Genomic DNA, 17,937 nt, shown 5'->3' with positions numbered 1-17,937 from the left:
AAGGCCATCACATGCATATAACCCCTATTAAATGTTTATTGATTTTTCTGAGAAAAGGAAGCTTCTAGGAACTTTTTGTTTTGGTTATGCATAAAAGGAACACATTACAGTGGGAATCTATTACTCTATCAAGAGAGCTTACCTTTAGAGACTCCAGATTTTACTTTACACCATTTATAATATTAGACTTGAGAATCTGGACCACAAAATTTTGTACAGGCAGGCAGAGTCAAGTCTACCACAACGACTCTACTACAAGCTTTACAAACAAACTAGTAAAATAATCTTTCCATTCCTCTTATTTGTACATGGGTTGGTTCCTTCCTGGAAAACCTTTTATATCTTAAGTTCAAAATGTGATTGGTTAGAAAGTTAAAAACAAAATTCCAAAACCCAAAACAAGTGAACAAAAAACCCCACAAATTCCCCCCAAACTCCCAAAACAACCAAGATGAGACTTATACAATTGTCAAACTGAAGGAGGAAAACACACCTTTAGCAAAAACCTCACAATTTAAAAAAACATTTCCCAAACTGTATTTCCAAGCAGAGTAGAAATCTTCTTCAACGTCCATGTCATCACTCACCGAAGAAAAATTTTATAGAAAATTTTATTCAACATACAACATTTTCCAGCAAAAAAAGGCAATATACAGGAAGAGTTGTTGTACACTGCAGCTACAGAAACAAAATAAAATACTGGAAAAGAATGTAAAATTAAGTGTGAATTGCTGATTCTATCTTTACTGCACTCAAACTAGACACGCAGCTGGCATTAGCTCCAGGAAAAAAAATAAAAATAAAAAAACAAACAAAAAGCAGTCTCGGGGACTGAAATAAGACTACACACAATGAATATCAACATCAGTGAAATTCACTTGCAGACTCACCCAACAAAATTAACCTCCAAGTGTTAAATTGTACATGTTCATTCATTAAATATACATTTTTCTTCTTTTTTCTTCTTTTCTCTCCTTTTTTTTTTTATACAAAGTCAACAGCTTACTAAATGCTAGTGAGTATGCCCTCTGTGCTAAAAGGCTATTTCTGTGTTTTCCCCTTCTCTTCCCACGTTAACTAAATTAATGATATTTATATTTTTTTCTCTTGTTTTTGCTGACTTTGAGTGTCGTTCTCATTGCTAGAAGAGGCATAATAAATCTCAATAGTATTTCTCAAGGATTGAAAATTTAATAAGAAGACCCAAAAGTCTTTTTTTTTTTTTTTAAAGGATTCAAGGGCATCCACTTGGCAAAAGGGGATGCAAAGTAGTGACTAAATTAAATGAGAACTAGTTTATTAAAAATATTCTATGCAGCTGGAGGAGACAAAAATCCCGAATAAGTGCCAACAATGTACACAATGAAGTAGATTGCTATTTATTGATGATGTGAGTTTTTTGCATTTACAAATGCACAAAAATGTCATTTAAAGTATAACTGAAGGAAATAAATCTGATGTGAATCTAAACATAAGACGCACTAGCTGCAGTGATGGTGAATACCACACCAGGAAGGGCAGCCAGCCAGCTTATGCCATCTAGAAACGTACTACAGACAAATATTTTGCCAATGTCAACTGTTCTACTAAACTCTTCCCTCATTATGCTGACAATTGCCTTGCATTACGTTTACCATAAAATAACTCTCATTGGCATCCAAGCTTTATAAAAACACCTTCATTTTGCTCAAAAAGGGCAGTCAATAGATACAGAGAAGCCAAACTGAACAGCCTCAACAAAATAAAATTAACATCAGCAGCAAATCCTCTTGCTGAAGACTTCAGATAGAGTGCACGTGTACCAAAGTTCTACAGTTGTTAAAAAGGTGCACACACACACTTATTCCATCTCTTGCCTTGACAATCTGGTTAAGTCAGTCAGTTATGGATTTTAATAGCTTTTTCAAGGTAAGTGTAGCGACTTCTCTTTGGGGCTTTATTGAAATGGTCAAGCCCTAGCCATGGCCTTGGATGAGACATGTTGCCTAGAAAAGAGAAAAAAAAGAAGTTTTAAGACTATGTTGAACACTTTCCCTTACATAAAACTACTCAATGTGGGCTCTGATGATGGACTGCTAGGAATATTACAGCATGGAAACGGGCTGCAGAACAGGCCCGCAGCCCTCGCCAGCAGGGCTGCTTTCATGACTACTGCTCTGCTTTCAGTCATACATCCTCAAACTCTTTCTGGTTTTCATCCTCTTCAGTAACTTACAAGATGTCACAGCAGTGGCAACGTGTGCTACAGTAAAAAAGATGTGGTTATCACCTTGTTTAAATGGGCATATTCTTTGAATAAAGGTAAAATGCAAATAGTTAGATAAGAAATCACGTAACTTGACACTTTTTTAAAAATTACAGTCATACTTAGAGTATAAAGAAGACAAACAGTTTTTCCACTTGTTTCACAGTACTATTTTATCTATTGCTAATTTTTAAGCAAAATCTAGGGTCCACATACTTCTTGCAAATGGGAGAAGCTCCCTTTTAAGGTGTTCCTAGTTCAAGCATCAAATGTTCTTTGAAATCACATGATAAAGGCGGAAACTAAAGGTCTTACAGCAAGAAGTGTGCACTCCTATATCCAAAACCATCAAAACACAAAAGACATGACCTGTTTAGCCACGGGTATCTGTCTCTCTGGATGCACCTTCTGCAATCAAATGGATTTTTCTTTTTGTTTTACATAATAGTCACTATCAAATATAAAAGAGAATCAACCACCTCCCTTGAGCTAACCAACAACCTCTGGTGACTGACATGAGGTCCCACACTATTAGCACCAGTAAAGCTAGCTAGAAGAGCAATTAAAAACATAGAAGAATTTCCTGATTGGGGTTTAGGGACACAGTGTTGTTAGCGTGCATCTTTTTAAAAGATGGGGAGCTACTGCTATGTACTACTTTGATCCAACTGCAGTATTAAAGGTTTAGTTCAATCAGTGTAATATGAACTCAAATTGACACTTGTAAAAAACCTGGGAGCCTTCAAATATCATTTACTAAGAAAGTCCGAGTCCCATATTACCAGCACAACCAGGAGCTTCAATGGGAATGCATTATAGAATCATAGAATGCTTAAGGTTGGAAGGGACCTCTAGAGATCATCTAGTCCAACCCCCCTGCACACGCCGGGTCACCTAGAGCACGTGGCACAGGACTGCGTCCAAGGGGGTTTTGAAGACCTCCAGAGAAGGAGACTCCACAACCTCTCTGGACAGCCTGTTCCAGTGCTCTGTCAGGTCTCACTCTCTGAGTCCCTCCTCATAGGGCAGATGTTCCAGGCCCCTGATCATCCTTGTGGCCCTGTGCTGGACTCTCTCCAGCAGCTCCACATCCCTCTTATACTGTGGAGCCCAGAACTGGACACAATACTCCAGATGTGGCCTCACCAGGCTTGAGTAGAGGGGCAGGATCACCTCCCTCAACCTGCTGGAGATGCTCTTCTTAACGCACCCCAGGATCCCATTGGCCTTCTTGGCCACAAGAGCACACTGCTGCCTCATGGTCAACTTGTCATCCACCATGACACCCAGGTCTTTCTCTGCAGAGCTGCTCTCCAGAAGGTCGGTCCCCAGCCTGTACTGGTGTCTGGGGTTATTCCTCCCCAGGTGCAGAACCTTGCACTTGGCCTTGTTGAATTTCATGAGGTTTTTCACCTCAGAGCATTTTACAGTGCAAGAGCAACTGCCTGTAAACTCTCAGATTAAAACCCATTAGTCTCAGATACCTGTTGGAGGAATAAATTGTAGGGTAAGTTTTCCCCTTTTCAGTGTTCTGCCCTGTCCTGTACTCCTGGACCTAGGGCACCTGGCTGATTTTCTGCCTCTGCTCCTCCATGGCTTGTTCAGATGCGAATACTCAAGAGTTAGACAAGCCACTTTGTCTTCCCAAACATAAGCCTAAACCTAGCTGCAGAAACCACCACTTTTGCTAGGTTCCTGGAAAAGTACTCACTGATGGTACAAGACCTAAGTCTCTGGGGACTTTTAATTATATAGACAGTTACAGGATTTCATTAGAACTGTTAGATAAATTAAAAGCAGAGCTTTAGGGAAAAAAAAAAAAAAAGGCAGAGAATTTTTGGTGTTTGGCCCTACCAGACCCTTGATCTTAAGGCTTTTAACAGAGCCCTGCTTGCAAATTCAAAGCTGTCATTCTCAACTGGAAATTTTCATGACTATGGAGGAACTCCTGGAAGATTAACTAGCACATTATCATTTAATGAATTTTATTTGAATATAAAAATGTTTATGAACACTTGACACGTGAGCATATATAAATACTTGCTTAATTAAAACACATTTTGTCCACAAAGAACGATAAATCTTCTTCTGAATCCAGAGCTAGGGATAACCACATCCTGACCACCAGCAGACATCTTAGAAGAATAGCCAAGTTGGCCAACAACTCACCAGGTTGGGGCTCAAAGTCTTTCAAGTTCACTTCATACTCATCTTCATTGAGATATTGGTGTCGGCCCATCATTACAATGGCAAATTTAAACTACAAACAGGAAAAAAACTGTTAAGACAGAGCATGAAAATAAAGCCTAAAAATCTAACTTCAGAATCTAACTCCCAGCTGGCTGGGGGGGATATTCCCCAGGGGAACCTGACGCTGATGCCAAGTCCATTTAAAAATCCCTGTGAATACCCTGGACAACAGGACAAGATGAACTTAGAGGCCTTCTCCCTCTAGTCTACCCAGATCACTTTACAGCCCTGAAAACAGTTTGATGGCAAGACAGAACTATCACTCCCAGACATCCTACCTAATTATTCCCAGAAAAGGCACTATCTACGTCAACCAACTATTCTATTAATAAAAATATTCACTTATATAAAATCTGTCATGTCACAAGTTTTTAAAATAAACTTTAGAATCTACCAGGAGCAGTAAGAACTTTTGCAAATGCCATTACCTTTTCAAATTCTTTTTCTTGTATGTCCAGCATTGTCTGAATCCGCTTCATAACCTCTCTGAAGTGTTCACCCTAGTAATTTCAATAAGACTTTTAGCAACAGTCAATGACAAAGATGCTGCTGCTTATCTTTCCTACTTCAAATTACACTGAAATACACTGCATATCTTAATCTCGCAGTTATTCTCAAAATTATAGAAATGTCAGCATCATCCCCTATGACATAGAATGTCACACAACTTGCTATAGATTTTATGCACTCATTACACAAATTGCCTCAAAGTGGCGAAGCACTTGTAATTGTGAAGCATTAATATGTGTAAATTACGTTAAAGTTATGAAACAAAGGTTAGAAAATTAACAGCAAGTTGGAACCCTAAGTAAATAAATAAACTTTCCTAAGCACACTACCTTTGAGAACTTCTATACTTGTGATTTCCCTCTTCCCCCTGCCAGCTAATAATTTCTTGGTAGTATTTTTCTGCAAACTGTGTAGGTACTTGCATCAATTTAAAAGATCTGTGATGTATCTGCTGTTGCAGACAGGGAAACACAGTACAACTGGCTTCCACTGAGAATCAAAGGTTACTCTACATTCACCATAAATACAGAAATACTGTAAGATGCACAGGATTCAGACATCTGGACATATTTCACAGTCCAGAACTATGAAACTACATTTTCATACAAATTAGCATGTAAGAACCAGAACCACTTTAAAAACACTGTAATCAAATACCCCAGAAATGCACTTTGGTATTAACAAAAACCGCATGACACTCCATTGAAGCACCACTACACAAAAACTCAGAATTTTAATTAAGCTTTCAAAATTAGCTTTTACTCTTTTATTAACGTGCAGTCCTGGAAGATATAGCACGTCAAATTTTAACAAGAAGCTGAGTTATAAAATACAAAGTCATTCTAGCAAATGTAAATTCAGTCACATGTGTCTCAAAAAGAAGCCCAGCAACAATGGCCTGAATTCTCTTCTTCATTTTTGGCAACGAGTTCACACTGTACTAACCAGGAATGTACTAGCAATAAGGAGGCTGGTTGGGTTTTTTTGTTTATATTCCAGTTACAGTATTTTCAGGCCCTGGCTGTTCCTTCTACACATTTCACACACTCACTGAAAGGCAGTCTTAGCTTTGGAAATGGAACAATCTGTACATGCAGAACAGAATGGAGGTGCTAAGCAGTTTAATCACAGAGACACATATCTGGGGCAGAAACCTTTCTACAGGAGTGATATTTTCCCGTACACTCTTTATGCTAATGTTTCCTTGTGCATAACTTAAGAAAACATAAGAAAATGCCATTAAAATAATCCCAAAAGGGAATAAGGGAGACATACTGTACCTGGTGTATCCTCAGCAAGAATGGAATTCCAAATGTCCCAAAAACCTCTTTGTGGAAATGTGCCACTGTGATTAGCATCTCATTTTCTTTATCTATATCTACCTGGTCCAGAGGAATTTCCTAGATTCAGACATAAAAGTATGACTAAAATCAGCTAAAACATCCACAAAAAAAACCCTCTATTATTTAGCTAAGAGCATAATTAGGTGATGCTACTGATGTAAAACAACTCATTTTGAAAGTAATCAAGAGCCAATCCATCTGACAAAACCTCTTTACACAAATCATCTCAGACGTGATATATTTCAGCTGCCTCTACGCTCCTAAAACAGTCTCCTAGCCTTCCCGTATGACTTTTCTAACATAGAATCTTTCATAAGTTGTGATCAATCATAATAAAAAACTTATAAATCTACTCATCTTCTCGTTATAGTTTTACATTGAAAACTTTTTTTCTCTTTTTCTCCTCTCAGGTTTGCAAGAGGATGTGCTTTGAATAATCACACAATTTTGTCTTTGAAAGTCAAACCTTAGCTCATAAGGAATCAAGCTCTTCTAGAACACTTAAGTCCAGAGCCTCAAAGCAAGTTACAGGCATAAAACTTTACACCGTGAGTCACCAGACAAACCTGAGAACTACTGCTAAGGAGAGAAAAGTCCTATGGACAGGAACCTTGCCAATCATTCACATATTGTTATAAAAACATATCTAAAAACGGAATCACTACAAGCAAGCATATGAAGAACATCAGAAGAATTACTTTAAAAAATACATATATATTACTATGTGGGGAAGCTTGCCGTAAATATCCCAGTATTTGATAATTCCGAATCCAGAAATGGAAAATTACCACCTGAAAGTTACTTCGCTCAAAGTTAAAGCTTCTGGAGGTGTTTAAAGAAAGCAGCATTTACCTCTATTCGAAACGTTCGACTTGTTGCAGGTGACAAACACTCTAACAGTTCATCTTCCTGATGGACGCCAATTATTTTGTAACTTACAATTTCTAGCAGCCTTAAAAATAAATGGATAGGGAAAGTATTAAACAGTCAAGCTAACATCTGTCTCTCAAACCTCAAGGAAGATACATGTAGTCAGAATATAAACACAACATTAATACTGAGCGTGCAACTTTACCAATGCAGTCTTTGCCAAAAATTAAGTTGCAAACTTGGAGAGAAAAACTTCTGTCTTAGTGCAAAAAAAAGCCAGTACTTGCAACTACTGGACAATGGATTTGAAGTTAAATTACTTTTAAAACTCTTTTCAAAATGACCACTGTTTAATCCCTGAGAAATAAATAGCATGAAATGCTTGCATATGAAAATTATTTCACTGTGAGTTTACAATTGCTGTTGATGAATCCTATGTGTCTCTAGAACACAACTTTACGAAATGTTAAATATATGCATAAAATTTCTATCCATATTTAAAAACACTCTAGAAATGAGAATCCTGAGGCTCCCAGTATCTTAACATAATAACTGGTTTCTACAGTATTTAAATTGAAAAGATACTTGTCCACATTAAAATCACATCATGACATTTAATTCACATGATGACATATCTTCCAGCTTTACCTTAATTTCCCTGAACCTTTTTCGGAGAGTTCTACAGCTTTTTTACATTCCTCTAACAGGTCCCGCACACACCCATGCTTGTCTGGATATAGTGTTATTTCCTAGGTAGTGTGTAGAACAAAATGATTGTTAGAAAGGCTGTAAATATAAACAACCAAATTAGAGCAGAACACGGGATTTTTCTCTTCAATACAAGTTCATCTCTACAAGACAACAACAATTACTGAAGTGAACAATAACTTTAATTCCCAAAACTCTGTTAAGGATGAATACATTTGATTTGAAAAGTTACAACTCTGTTGTAATATCATGTTGCCCCAAAACAGGACTACATAAATCTCAACATTATCCCACCTTTACTGGAAAAAGAAATAAACAAAAAATCTCACAGCCCATCTTACTTACCTCTTCCCTAAACTGGCTATTTAGCCATATGCATTTAAAACTTCTTCTGTTTTCAAAATCAGTTATTTTCATTTTGAGCTTAAAGAAGAAAAAGAGACACACTTTAGGCATGTTTTGTTCAAAGCGGAATTGCTTTAGAATACATTGTAAAAAAAGAAGACTCTTACCTGTTGATAGTAAAGTTTCTTAGGTTGCCTAGGCTTGAAGAACTGGAGAAGATCTCTTAAAGTACCTTCATAATTATGTCTAAGAGGATTACCAGGGCCATCCCTATAACTGCTCAAAGAAAAAAAAAAAAAAAGGAGAGAAAAAAATCTGGTTATAAATCATCACTGCACAGCAAATCGAGATATTAAGTACATTTCTATTTCTGACTACCAGTTTCGTTTAGCTTCCTGTACAACCCAAGCAGCATTTTACTCAGTGCTTAAGTGATTTTTTTTAAACTGGCCCCCAGCATGGGCACCGAAATACCATTCACGTGTGTGTGAACTCTCCTGGCGTCACTTCAATCCTGCAGGGTGGCAGACCAATGTTCCTCTGAAACGACTGCTATGGCAGCACTAAAATCACCTACTTTGGACTCGGAGGGGTTAATTTTGGAGCCACATGACACAGCAAAGTTCCTGGGTGGCCACAGCCCAGCAAGCTGCAGGGAGTTACAGGTTTGCTGATGATGGTGGGAAACACCTTCAGGTTAATGAAGAGCAATCGACATTTGCATGAACATAAATGTTGATAACCAAGTTTTTGTGTGCATTATTCCTGCAGCATATTTAGAACATAACTATCAGTACACTATTTTTCTGCTACCATTTCAATTTTCTATAGATTCAAATCCAGTTTTATAGAGCTGTGCCAGGAATCCCACTTTAACCAAAACTGACCCTTTCAGCAGCAGCAAACTTAACTCAGCTATCTTCAAAAATCCTCACTTGCAGACTTCCACAAAAAGAATAATCAAATAGACAGTCAGGTAACTCTTGCATTAAAATTATTATAATACGTAACCGCAGCAAAAATACAACTTTTATATGTACTTGTTATGGTCTCCTCCATTCTAGGAAGCGTCACTGAAATACCACTTCCTAGCAGTTTAATTAATTTAACAGCTTTTGTCCTACGTAGAAAGGCTTTAAAGTAATGAACAGTCTTAGAAATTTAGCATAAATACTCACCCCTTAAAATATCTTTTTTTCAGTAATGCTTACCAAATTCCTTACAAAAGTTTGAATTGATGGAACCCCTACAGCCAGTGACTCTATTTCTTTAAACCATTTGGCTACTCCCTGTGCAGGTCAGAATGCTGGTGTTTTATTAGGGAAGAATTAATTTGCAACATGGATAGAAGGTATGAAATAACTGTAACCTATGTATTTTTGGCCGAATGCTTCAGAGCAAGAGTATTATACTTACAAAATTCTACTTACCCTTGGGACTTGAAAAACTGTAATAGCATTGGATCTGTATTAAGCCTTTGTGCAACTGTCTTTGCAACCTGTAAAGTAATTTTCAAGTTCTCTATTATTTCTCTATTATGAAAATGCTCTATTATCACTCACTATACTACTTACAGAACATCAGGCTATAGAAATTCTGAAAGAAAACCCCAATGCCCACTCCCCCAGGGCAAAAGAAACTTCAGTTTTTCTGGCTTTCATATTATCTCATAACTAATTGATAAAGATACGACAGAAAAAAAAGGAGAAGATAATTTCCCCTTTATTGCAATAAACGTGCCCAAAACAAAAGAAGGAAACAACTTGCTGTTTGAATATAATTCTACTTATCCCGTATTTTCTCTTCAATTATAATATTATTGGAAAGATAAGTGAGGCTTGTCCTTTGAAAATTCCAATTTTCCACTGGCTTTTAATTTACTCTAAGAAAACTGGCTTGACTAGTGATATTCCCATGTTATTCCCATTGGAGTATTTCATGCCACAGCCTCACAAGAAGCACGGGAATCCTTTGACAATTCACCCCTGCCAAAAGAATCTGCAAGCAACTTAAAATTCAAGTAAAAATGAAATAAGAGAAAGTGTCACTGGATGGCAGATCTGAGGAGAAAGGATAGCAAAATAATAATCTCTCCCTTTCCCTGTAAATCTACTTCTGCTTTCTTTGACTGAAAATAATGTTGTCTGTTTTTATGTATTCCTCTTGACAGTAATAACAGGAACTGTAGAACTCTAGTGATTGAGATCTACTCAGATGCTAAATATATCAGCCAAATTTTTACTTTTTACATTTTCATTGACCTGTTTTAATTCTAACTGTCCTGTCCTTGTGCTTTATCTTTATGAATACAACAGAACTGATCTAGTGCCACTGAGCGCTGAACAGCCATGTGCAAGTGAAAAAACACAATGCAGTTTGGGCTACAAGTTGAGTTTTGTGGTGAAACTAAGTCCATAAAATAGCTGTGGCTCTGACTGTTTTTCTAATAACCAAATGAACGGAACATTTTTACAAGTCACTCAAAGCTATCCTATCATTTCATTATTAGCATTTTCCAGGACAGAATAGCATGTAAAGAAAAAAAAAATCAAGTAAATTATTAATACTATTAAAATAATCCTCTGCAGAAATAACTGAAGTCATATTAACATATTATTAGTTTAATAAGAATATTATCATTAAAATTAATACTAGTTTAACTAAATATAGTTTATTGTGAAATTTTCCTCACAAACAACTGGAATTCACCTTTACTAATATTAAAATTATTAAACATTTACTCTAACAAACATTAGTGACTTAAGCTTTTTGTAACATAATGAAAAAAAAAACTAACAAGACCAAGAATGCTCTTTTCAGGCAGTACATAAAACATGCTGGTGATCTAATGACAAAGTCCCTTCTGTAACAAGAAGACAAACACAGAGGAACAACTAGAATACATACCTGAAAGTAATTCATCCTATTGGATAAAGTAACAACAAATCCAGGGTCATTGGGGATGGTTTTATCACAGAAAATGACATCCACACGATGGTAGAGGTCTCTGAAGTATTCTTTAGCTGTTGGCAGCTCACTGTTATCACTTTCTGGGTCATCCCTATAAGGGCAGACAAATGAAACCCTCACATATTATGCTCTTGCCCATGTAAGTGGCTAAGGCTTTAACAAACACGTTTTACAGTAGGTCAGCAACGGGTGAGAAATACAGAAGTGCAGTTAAGAAACCTTTTTAGAGAGCCACCACTCATACACAGTAGGTCTATGATGCTCAGTAGTGATCCACACCCTTGAACACATCTGTGCTGTGCAAGAGCAAACATCCTTGCACGCAACACTCGCATCGTTGCTGCTCTGGCAATGAAGTGATCCTATTTGTTCCACAGAGGCATCCTAGCAGTAACTGTTCCCCTCCCTCGCCATCCCTGGCACATCAGCGCACACCTTTATGACCTGCCAAAACTTCCCCCAAGCTCCTGTATTTGTCACTTTGCACCGCGGTCAGTGGCGCTAACACCCCTTGCATGAGAGAAGAAAAACATCTGCACAGATGTCGGTTTGGGTCATAGAATCACAGAATGCTTAAGGTTGGAAGGAACCTCTAGAGCTCATCTAGTCCAACCCCTCTGCACACGCAGGGTCACCTAGAGCACGTGGCACAGGACTGCATCCAAGTGGGTTTTGAAGATCTCCAGAGAAGGAGACTCCACAACCTCTCTGGGCAGCCTGTTCCAGCGCTCTGTCACCCTCACTGTTAAGAAATTAAGTAGGGTCACTACTGACTGGTACCCCTATCTTCTCAGCAGAGAAATAGCTCCAGGGTACAAGCTGTGCACTTACCCAAAGTCAGCAGCCAGCCAAAGGTGCATAACACCAACTGGGTCAACAGGGAATGCGAGTTCCAAGGCATGACATGAGAAATACATTCATCTCACATAATCTGGGGCAAGAGTGCTGAAGATAGACTAGCTGGCTTCCACCCACTGTCAGCCCATGGAGAGAAACACAGCAACACAGTTGGGTGTGACCATCACGAGTGAGAGCATTGAAGTGCTGATTATAGCCCTGACAAGCTTAAAGGGGATCCCTTTAACGGACACAAGGCACAAGAGTTCTCCTTTGGCCTGGGAGAAACCTGCAGTCGAAGGACTAGTACACTCGAGTCGGGAATGCTCAGGTGAATCAGGAGCATCTCACCACTGCAGACCAATGGGGAACTTATTGTGAGCAGGAATAAAAAGGAAAAGGCAGAGCAGTTCATTTCTAGGCTGAAAGGAGCTCCAAGTCGAGAGCCATGTTACAGCACAGAGCCTAACATTTGATATCAGGTAGACTTCTCGATGTCTGAGTCACGGTGGCTCCAGGGAAAAAGCTGCAGGACTTGGATGTATTGCTGAATCATACCCTTTGGTAACATTAAGGCCTATTTTAGCATTTGTGAGCACAAAGTCTTCTAAACTCAGATGAAGATATCGTTTCCTTAAATAATGTGGCATGTGATAGTCAAAATATAGATTTATTCATTTCCCTTCTGCGTGGACAAAGGACAACTGCTGAGAACTTGTCTGTCACTAGAAAACTATCCTTGCTCTTACTAAAACCCCTAAATTTAAAGCAGCTCTGCAATCGAAGCGAACTAGGTTTATCTGCCATGAGCTGGCTCCTTAAAAATACCTACTTCTGAAACACTATGATGTCACCATCCATGAGTTCATCAAGAGCTTTATCAAGGGATACATCATAATCTTGAATCCTTTCTGTTAAATTGGGTTTAACTTCCTGCAGTAAAAGGGAAAAATAAAGTTGATTTAGACAACTGAAAAGACAAAATAAAGGGAGTCAAAATAGTAAAGAAAACATAAGGCAAGCTAACCAGTATCTTGTTCAACTGAGATAAATGGGAACAGGTATTTGTAAATTAATCTTAACTAGGGGTCAGAAAAATGTCTTTTTTGATACAGTCAATTACTTCTCAAAAATCAACAGTTTACCTTAGGATTCTCTTTCAAGTTATCTTAATTTATAAAGTATTTTAGCATTCAGTTATTATCTTGTCACCATTTCACCGACGCAGCTTTTAGAAAGACGGAGAAGACCTACTACACTTGCTTCTCTAGATAAGCACAGAATCTTTGCACAAAAATACACTTTCATTTTTTAAAAAGGACTGATTAAATATGTTTATACTTGAAAATAGCTCTATGCAAATTATGTATTTATACTGTAGGTTAACTTCATGGGATAAAAGCACTAAAACCGGAATGACACGGCAAGCCTCACCTGCACAGGGTAGAAAGTGTTTGACATTTTAAGAGGCCCGTGGTTTTTGGAAACAAATACACAGAGAAGTACCTGGCTGTTCTTTTTAGCACAGACCTCTGTGCACACTCCTGGAATCACCAGAGAGAGCAGCATGACTGCTAGCTATAAAAGCAATTCCTTGTTTTTACTACAGCAAGGACTTTGCTTTGGCAAGACCTGCACCTTCAGCACTCAATAAATGCAGGAATTATAAAGGTTTACTATTGCTATGTTTGGGCAGGAATACGTTAGCAGACTATCTTGTCAGCTAACTTCTAACTTGGGGAGGAAAAGGCAGGTGCAACATTTTCTCAACAATCTAAGAAGGACACTGAAAGCATACTGGCCAATAATAACAGCACACAGTGACTTAGAGGACAGGGACACACTCAGTTAACTTCAAGAGAGATTTAAAATTAAGTAACTTAAAAGTGCAAGGTTTTAAAACAAAAAAAATCTGCATGAAGTCCTCCATGAATAACTGCTGCTAATACTAACTGGTGATACTCTATCACTGCAGACTTCAAAATGCTTATGATTTTAAATTACTGAAACGAGCAATCTTTTTAACCATTCTCTAACTACACAGTAAAGAATACAAAAACGTAACTTTAGAATATTTTGTTATCTCTGAGTTATAACATCAAGGGAACTCAATCCTTTGGTTCTTTGGGAAAAGAGACTAATTTGTCAGTGCCCTATTAATAGTTCCGTGGCTCAAAAGGTATCATAACACATACACAAATTATTATTAGCTCTTAAGCGCCTTTCATCAACTGGCCTTCAATTTGCAAGCAAGCCTTTTACAACGGGTTTCTTTTAAACTGACTGAAAGGCAAGAAGCCCAGAAAGGTGCCTAGGTATGTATTTTATAAGATAGCACAGTAAAACAGAGGCGTAATTTCAAAAGCTTAGCATGTGAAATTTGAGTGTTGTACTGAATCGCAGGATCTGTCTGAAGGGACCACTGGACGTCTCTAGTCTGGCCTCCTGGTCAAAGCAGGGCCTACTTTCAAGTAAGAGCAGGTCGCTCTCTCAATTTCTGAAAACATCCATGGATGGAGATATCCACAACCTCTCTGAACCACCTGCTTCAGGACACAAGTGTTCCCTGGTCAGAAGGTCCCTGCAGGGCAAGGGACTGTAGTTCTGTAAGTGACAACATTGGGTTTAATATTCTCCTCTGTTATAGGGGAGATAGCTAAATCACACCTGCTGTATTAGGCTTTGCAGTTCTACCTATCTGCATGCACACAGTGTTATCTAGAGAATGTTTTCCTTGCCCCTTTTTTTTTTTTTTTTTTTTTTTAAAAAAAGACTAGAATATTTTAATCACATAGCAATCTATCCTCAAACAAACCTTTCCACTGGTACACTGATCACAATTTGTATAATAAATAAATCTAACAATCCAAACCTCATAGAGGACAAGGTTAGTTTCTTGTGGAAATCCTGCTCTCTCACACATAACTGGAAGCAAGTCACCTATTGGAAAAGAAAAAATATATATATGAAATGCATTGCAGCTTCAGGTGCTGGTGAGAGCTGCTTGCAAAAAAAAAAGAAAGAAAGAAAAAAGAAAAAGTATTTTTTCTGATCCTGGTTAAAGTTTTATAACACCTGGGACAGGGAACCTACTAGGTTATAGCTTCCTATACAAACACAGGCTTTAAGTTTTGCTCCATTCATCTGAACGGAACAAAAGAAACCAAATGTGGAAGGCCATTCAGGAACACACAGATTGAACGACATTGCTCCTCCTCTTAGAGGAATTTTCATTTCTTTCAGTTTTTGTATGTGACCTTAAAGTCACATAGCTAAAATACAAAAACTGAAAGCACATACAAGTCATTAGAAGGAGACTCTCAAAGTGACAAGTCAAAGCATTTCTACTCAGTGGATATTTGCTAAATTTGTTCGATGGAACCAAGGCTCACAACAAATTTCAGTCTGACCAGCTGGCCTAGGTTACTACTGGGAAAAGTTGTATGAAGAGCCCTAAGTACTTCCTTTAGGTCTATACGTCACGAAACCCAACTGAAATACAAGATAGAAAAAAAATGGGGAGCAACAGCATATCCCAGAGTGGTTCAGCAGGTGTGAAACAGCCCGTTGCATTCAGCACCACCTGGTGAATAGGGCCAACCAGCAACAAAAAAGTTAAATGACAGCCAACAGCAACGAAACTGAATTATAGAACTCACGTATTTTGCAGGATATAGGTGTGTAGATATGTCCACAATAATTCAAACTCCGAGTCTTCGGATCATACATCTTCAGGAACAACATTACATCGTCTAATTAAAAAGCAAAAATTAATTTTAAGTAAGGCTTATTTGAGTATATCTCAAAAAAACTTATTTTTCTTTAAAATATTAAAAAATGTCTTTTGATATACAACTGGTGTTCTTCAAATATTACTGCATACTGAATTTATATATAGAGAACCTATAGAAGTTCAAATTTCTTCAGTGTTTTTAAAACCATATGACAATGTCCTCAATCTTGAAATGAGGGAGAAGAAAAGAACAAGAGAAAAACAAGTATCAGCACTGCAGTCTGATGAGTACATCAATGACATCATGGAAAAAAGCACATAATGTTTTCTGAGGGGTACATAAAATAAGAGTATTATGTATTTACTCAAGTTTTAGTTTATATGCTTACGATCTTTATCAAACTTGGGTAATGTTGCTCCAGTAGCAGCCATCTCTGGATCTACTGTTTCCAAAAATATTGTCCATGGATTTTCATTGTCACTGAGCTCAATCATCTGTTTAGAAATACAAGAAAAAAGAAGAAAAGACTCTGGAGAATATAATTTGGTATCCGCATTTCGATCAGACAAACAAGAATTTCACCATATATTTTGGAGGGAATATTTAGGTGCAACATTTTACGCAATACATGTGACTAAATCCAGTACTACTGCCCAGATACCAAAATGGTTCAAGCAACACTTATGTTTAAAAAATAGCACATAGATCAAGATCATGTGTTTTCTTTATTGAGGTAAGAGCATCCACCAGATTTTCTCCCCTCTCTCACAAAATAACATTCCACTAAATCTCAAATCTTTTCAAAAAAACAAACATCACCAAATAGAGGTTAATTTAAAACCCTTACCAAAAAAAAAAAAAAAAAAAAAATCCCATGTCCCAAATTTACAGATTCTTAGCAGGGACTGACCCTCATGAATGACAGAGAAATAACGTCCTCTGCCAGTGGATAGTTACCGTTTTATTGCCATCTGCTTCATTATCTAACATTGCAGGTCTTTTTGTTCCATTACTTCTGGCTTGCATTGGCCATAATCTGATTTGATCCTGTGGAAATCCCTACAATAAGTAATAATTATGACAGGGAAAAGGGAGAAAAAAGAAAAAAAGAAAAAAAAAAGAAAGAAGATTACAAACATTTATTAAACTTAGTCAAAACTGATCCTTTTATAAAAAGCTCTAAAGAATGACTGAGTGCTGCTGCACTAAGAGAACATAACGTAGTAAAACATAGATAGAGAGTCCTCTGCAGACAACTTACCATTGTTTGCGAAAGATTTTGCACAAATTCCGTAAGTGTGGAGTTTTTTAATACTTTGAAAACAGTGTATTTCACTTTTTCTTCATCATACATATCATTGCCTTGGTGGCCACAGAACTGATCTTCTGCCACTATCTGAAAATTCACATTTAGAGGTTATTATTCATATTAACTCAGCTGCAGAATATTATACCTTTTTGAAGACACTTTACTGTGTAACATCACTGGCTTACTGGATAGTTTCACACTGTGCATATTGTGTTCTCCTGAAGAAAAATTTCCAAGAACGTAGGATATAATGAAATAAAAAATTTGTGATACTCAAATCAACATAAGTAATTAAAATACACTAATTCTGACAAATCCCAAACAATAAAGAGCCAGTGACACTTATCCCAGTCTTGGAAACATGTACTGTATAATCCTGGCATTCGAAATAGGCTATGCAAGGGACTAACAGTTTCCCTGTGTCTGCGCAGTCCTTATGCGGTCTCAGCTGACAGAAAACAAGATTGCACCACCCTGCTAACTAGAACAGCTCTAGTGTAACCGTTGTGCAGAACAAGCTGAGCTTTACTGGTGTTCCTCCTTACAAGCACCACGAAGAGCAAACCAAGGAAACACTGGGGCAAATGGAAAATGGGCCTGTCTCTCTTCAGCTAGACGGGCTCTGGAAAAGCCATAAGCAGCATTCCTTAAGGCAATTCCTAATCATCCATCCATTTGGCTTTCCCAAAACCACTAACTGCAAATATAAGCTCTTCCCCCCTTTTCTCCTCAAACCTAATGAGCTCACTTTGGCAGAAGCCCAGGATTGCAGTGTATGGCTAGATACATTCTAATTTTAGAAGATAATTCCTGAAG

The 17,937-nt window shown here is 37.6% G+C and overlaps 1 protein-coding gene across 1 annotated transcript; it reads right to left on the bottom strand.

Moving 5' to 3' along the window:
* Window positions 1-593: 593 nt before the first annotated feature.
* LOC148590739 (ubiquitin C-terminal hydrolase 7-like) lies at window positions 594-17,221 on the bottom strand. The gene is made up of 16 exons (XM_088538644.1): window positions 17,074-17,221; window positions 16,770-16,871; window positions 16,201-16,306; window positions 15,738-15,830; window positions 14,951-15,018; window positions 12,911-13,011; window positions 11,179-11,332; window positions 9,702-9,769; window positions 8,439-8,547; window positions 8,272-8,349; window positions 7,867-7,967; window positions 7,201-7,300; window positions 6,286-6,405; window positions 4,924-4,995; window positions 4,415-4,505; window positions 594-1,985 (listed from the first exon to the last, which is right to left on the bottom strand). Exons 1-16 carry the CDS (start codon window positions 17,164-17,166, stop codon window positions 1,879-1,881), a joined length of 1,563 nt encoding a protein of 520 aa, XP_088394770.1. The 5' UTR covers window positions 17,167-17,221; the 3' UTR covers window positions 594-1,878.
* Between the last annotated feature and the right edge of the window lie 716 nt (window positions 17,222-17,937).

The sequence above is a fragment of the Tinamus guttatus genome, unplaced genomic scaffold (genome assembly GCF_059628265.1).
Source record: "Tinamus guttatus ecotype Peru unplaced genomic scaffold, ASM5962826v1 Tinamus_guttatus_pri_ptg001128l, whole genome shotgun sequence".
NCBI lineage: Eukaryota > Metazoa > Chordata > Aves > Tinamiformes > Tinamidae > Tinamus > Tinamus guttatus.
The sequence above is the reverse complement of the archived record's forward strand: the minus strand, read 5'-3'. Positions and strand labels throughout refer to the sequence as shown.

What these genes read in the sequence shown, in the direction of transcription:
- LOC148590739 (XM_088538644.1), bottom strand. Translation starts at nt 17,166, where the DNA reads ATGTATGATGAAGAAAAAGTGAAATACACTGTTTTCAAAGTATTAAAA. An exon ending in AAAATCTTTCGCAAACAATG is followed by an intron (nt 16,872 to 17,073) that starts GTAAGTTGTCTG and finishes TACTTATTGTAG; the next exon opens with GGATTTCCACAGGATCAAAT. An exon ending in AGAAACTTTACTATCAACAG is followed by an intron (nt 8,350 to 8,438) that starts GTAAGAGTCTTC and finishes TTCTTCTTTAAG; the next exon opens with CTCAAAATGAAAATAACTGA.